This window comes from Coloeus monedula (genome assembly GCF_965178545.1).
Source record: "Coloeus monedula genome assembly, chromosome: Z".
Taxonomy (NCBI): domain Eukaryota; kingdom Metazoa; phylum Chordata; class Aves; order Passeriformes; family Corvidae; genus Coloeus; species Coloeus monedula.
This window is the reverse complement of record NC_138822.1, coordinates 41,522,853-41,525,163: the sequence shown is the minus strand read 5'-3', so window position 1 is coordinate 41,525,163 and position 2,311 is coordinate 41,522,853. Positions and strand designations below refer to the sequence as shown.

The 2,311-nt window shown below is 37.7% G+C and overlaps 1 protein-coding gene across 1 annotated transcript; it reads left to right on the top strand.

Annotated features, from left to right (window-relative positions):
- Positions 1–1,527: 1,527 nt before the first annotated feature.
- On the top strand, positions 1,528–2,082 carry LOC309585423 (interferon alpha-2-like; the record flags this gene model as incomplete). Its single annotated transcript, XM_082302128.1, has 1 exon — positions 1,528–2,082. One exon carries the CDS (start codon positions 1,528–1,530, stop codon positions 2,080–2,082), a length of 555 nt encoding a protein of 184 aa, XP_082158254.1.
- Between the last annotated feature and the right edge of the window lie 229 nt (positions 2,083–2,311).

Sequence of the window (2,311 nt, the reverse complement as noted above, 5' to 3'; positions counted from 1 at the left end):
TCTCCTCCCCAAATCATGGACACCTCTTTGGCAAGATTTGACCTCCAGCTGTGTCAGAGTACACCTGGGAACACTTGTGCATAGCACTGTATACTTTTGTCATGTCTAGTGAATCTATCTCTGGAAATCTAACAAGAATCTATAACCTGATGCCCCAATAAACTGAACTATTGGTGAATCTGGGTTCTTGAAAGTTCTTATTCAAGTCAACCAGACTGTGTTGAATCATTAAACTGCACTACTTTTGTGACTCTGTGATTGCGAATGAGACCAGACTTAGAGTGCAACCCTCACCACTGATGCCTCTGGGATCTCACTGAATGTGACTGGACTTAGAGTGACAAGTTGGCTCTAATCAGAAATTAAGCCCAGCTGCACCTAGCCCATCTGTTCTCTGGGGACCAGCTGGAAACCAAGGGGATTTATTTTCTGCCAGTCTTCTATACTCTTTATGCAACAAATACACAGCCAGGTGTCAGACTAAAAAACCAGTTTATCAGACCTCTTCATCCAGACAGTGTATCACTTACAGACTATTGCCTTTGCAATCACATATATATTCACAGGAGGCAGGGGAGACAGCAAAACAGCAGTTTAAGACTAGCTTTTGTCAAAATACAATGAAAAACAGCGGCCAGATATCCCAAAGTACTGTGATAGCCCTCACCACCTCTATTATATGGCAAGGAAATATATTTTAATAGGAATATTTTGTCATCCCTATTCATTCTCCCCATTTATTGTCAGAATTCAGACCTGTACTCAATTGGCATTGATATTGCCTATTGCTCAGTTACTCTCATGGGGGAAAAGGAGTATTTAATCTGACTTCCTCCCGTGTTAGTGTTTGTATTTGCATGGCATTTATAGTCTCTAAGTGAGATCAGGGCTTCATTTAATTAGCAGAGTTTATGTATCAAAACCCACATATTAATACACAGTTTTGTACACACACACACACACTATAATGATATGTATCCATCCTTTGAGTCTAAATGGTTGTAAGAAATAAAGATGAGTAGGTAGAGAAAGCTTAATTGAAGGTTGGAGGCATAAATCATGCTGTAGGAGGCAGGATGGCAGTAGTATTCAGCAGGTCCCTGACTCATAATTGAGAATGTTACTTTATTTCAGCATGTACTTCCACTGCTAGAATTTTAGGAAAACAAGTATTTACGTAACTCTTTATTTTAGATTCTCTTTATACATCCTATAGAATTTTAGTAGTAGAGAATAAATAATCTGACATACATACATTACATTCTAATATCCAGCTGAAATAAAAAGAAAGTAGCAAAACAAAACAAGACTATGAAGTCATAAAGCAGAAAATGAAAGTGTTGTCAAAAGCATACACAGGGGGGAAAACCTTAAAAACCAACAAATGATGAAAGAAAACTTCTCCTACAGAATAATGAAATGTCAAGATTTTGAAGAAATGGGAATCTACAAATGACTTCAAAGCACCCAGTGTAGCACTCAGGATTTATACACACAAAAGGAGGAACATTAGAGCTTGTCTTTATCATGAATACTATTGGCTTGATACAAATTGGTCTCATACTGTCATGCACCACCATCATTTCCAGTCTTCAGTGCAACCACCTCCCTTTGCAGCAAAGAAAAGTGATCGAGAACAGCCTGCGACTCTTGGATAAAATGGGCAAAAAGTTTCCTCAACAATGTCTAAGAGAGAAAATGTCCTTCAAATTTCCTACGCAGGTTCTGCAGCCCAGGCAGAAAGAGACTGTTGGAGTCGCCATTGAAGAGATCTTCCAACATATCTTCTATATCTTTAGCAAAAATCTGACTCTAGCTGCCTGGGATGGGACAGCTTTGGATGAGTTCCAAAACGGACTTTATCTGCAAATTGAGCAGTTGGAGGCATGTGTAATCCAAAAGCACACCCATTACCGTCGGAGTAAAGAAGCCAGCAGGCTGAAACTGAGAAAGTACTTCCAAAAAATAGACTCTTTTCTTAAATACAAACAGCACGACCTGTGCTCTTGGGAGATCAGCCGTGCAGAAATGAGAAGATGTCTCCAATTGATTGATAAGGTGGCAAGGAAGCTTAAAAACTAAGGTACAAAGATTTTAACCTCACATAATTTATAATATTTATAAACAAATATTATAAATAGCATTTATTTTTTGTTCTGTGATCTATCTTGTGGCAGTGCTCTAGTTAATTTTTATTGTATTTAAATAATCATGCTTCTGAAATTTAATTTTGAAAATGTAATGCATTATTCAATGTAACGTAATTTGTTTCCTTGGTAAGCAAGGTGTCTACTCTAGCTATAAATTAATC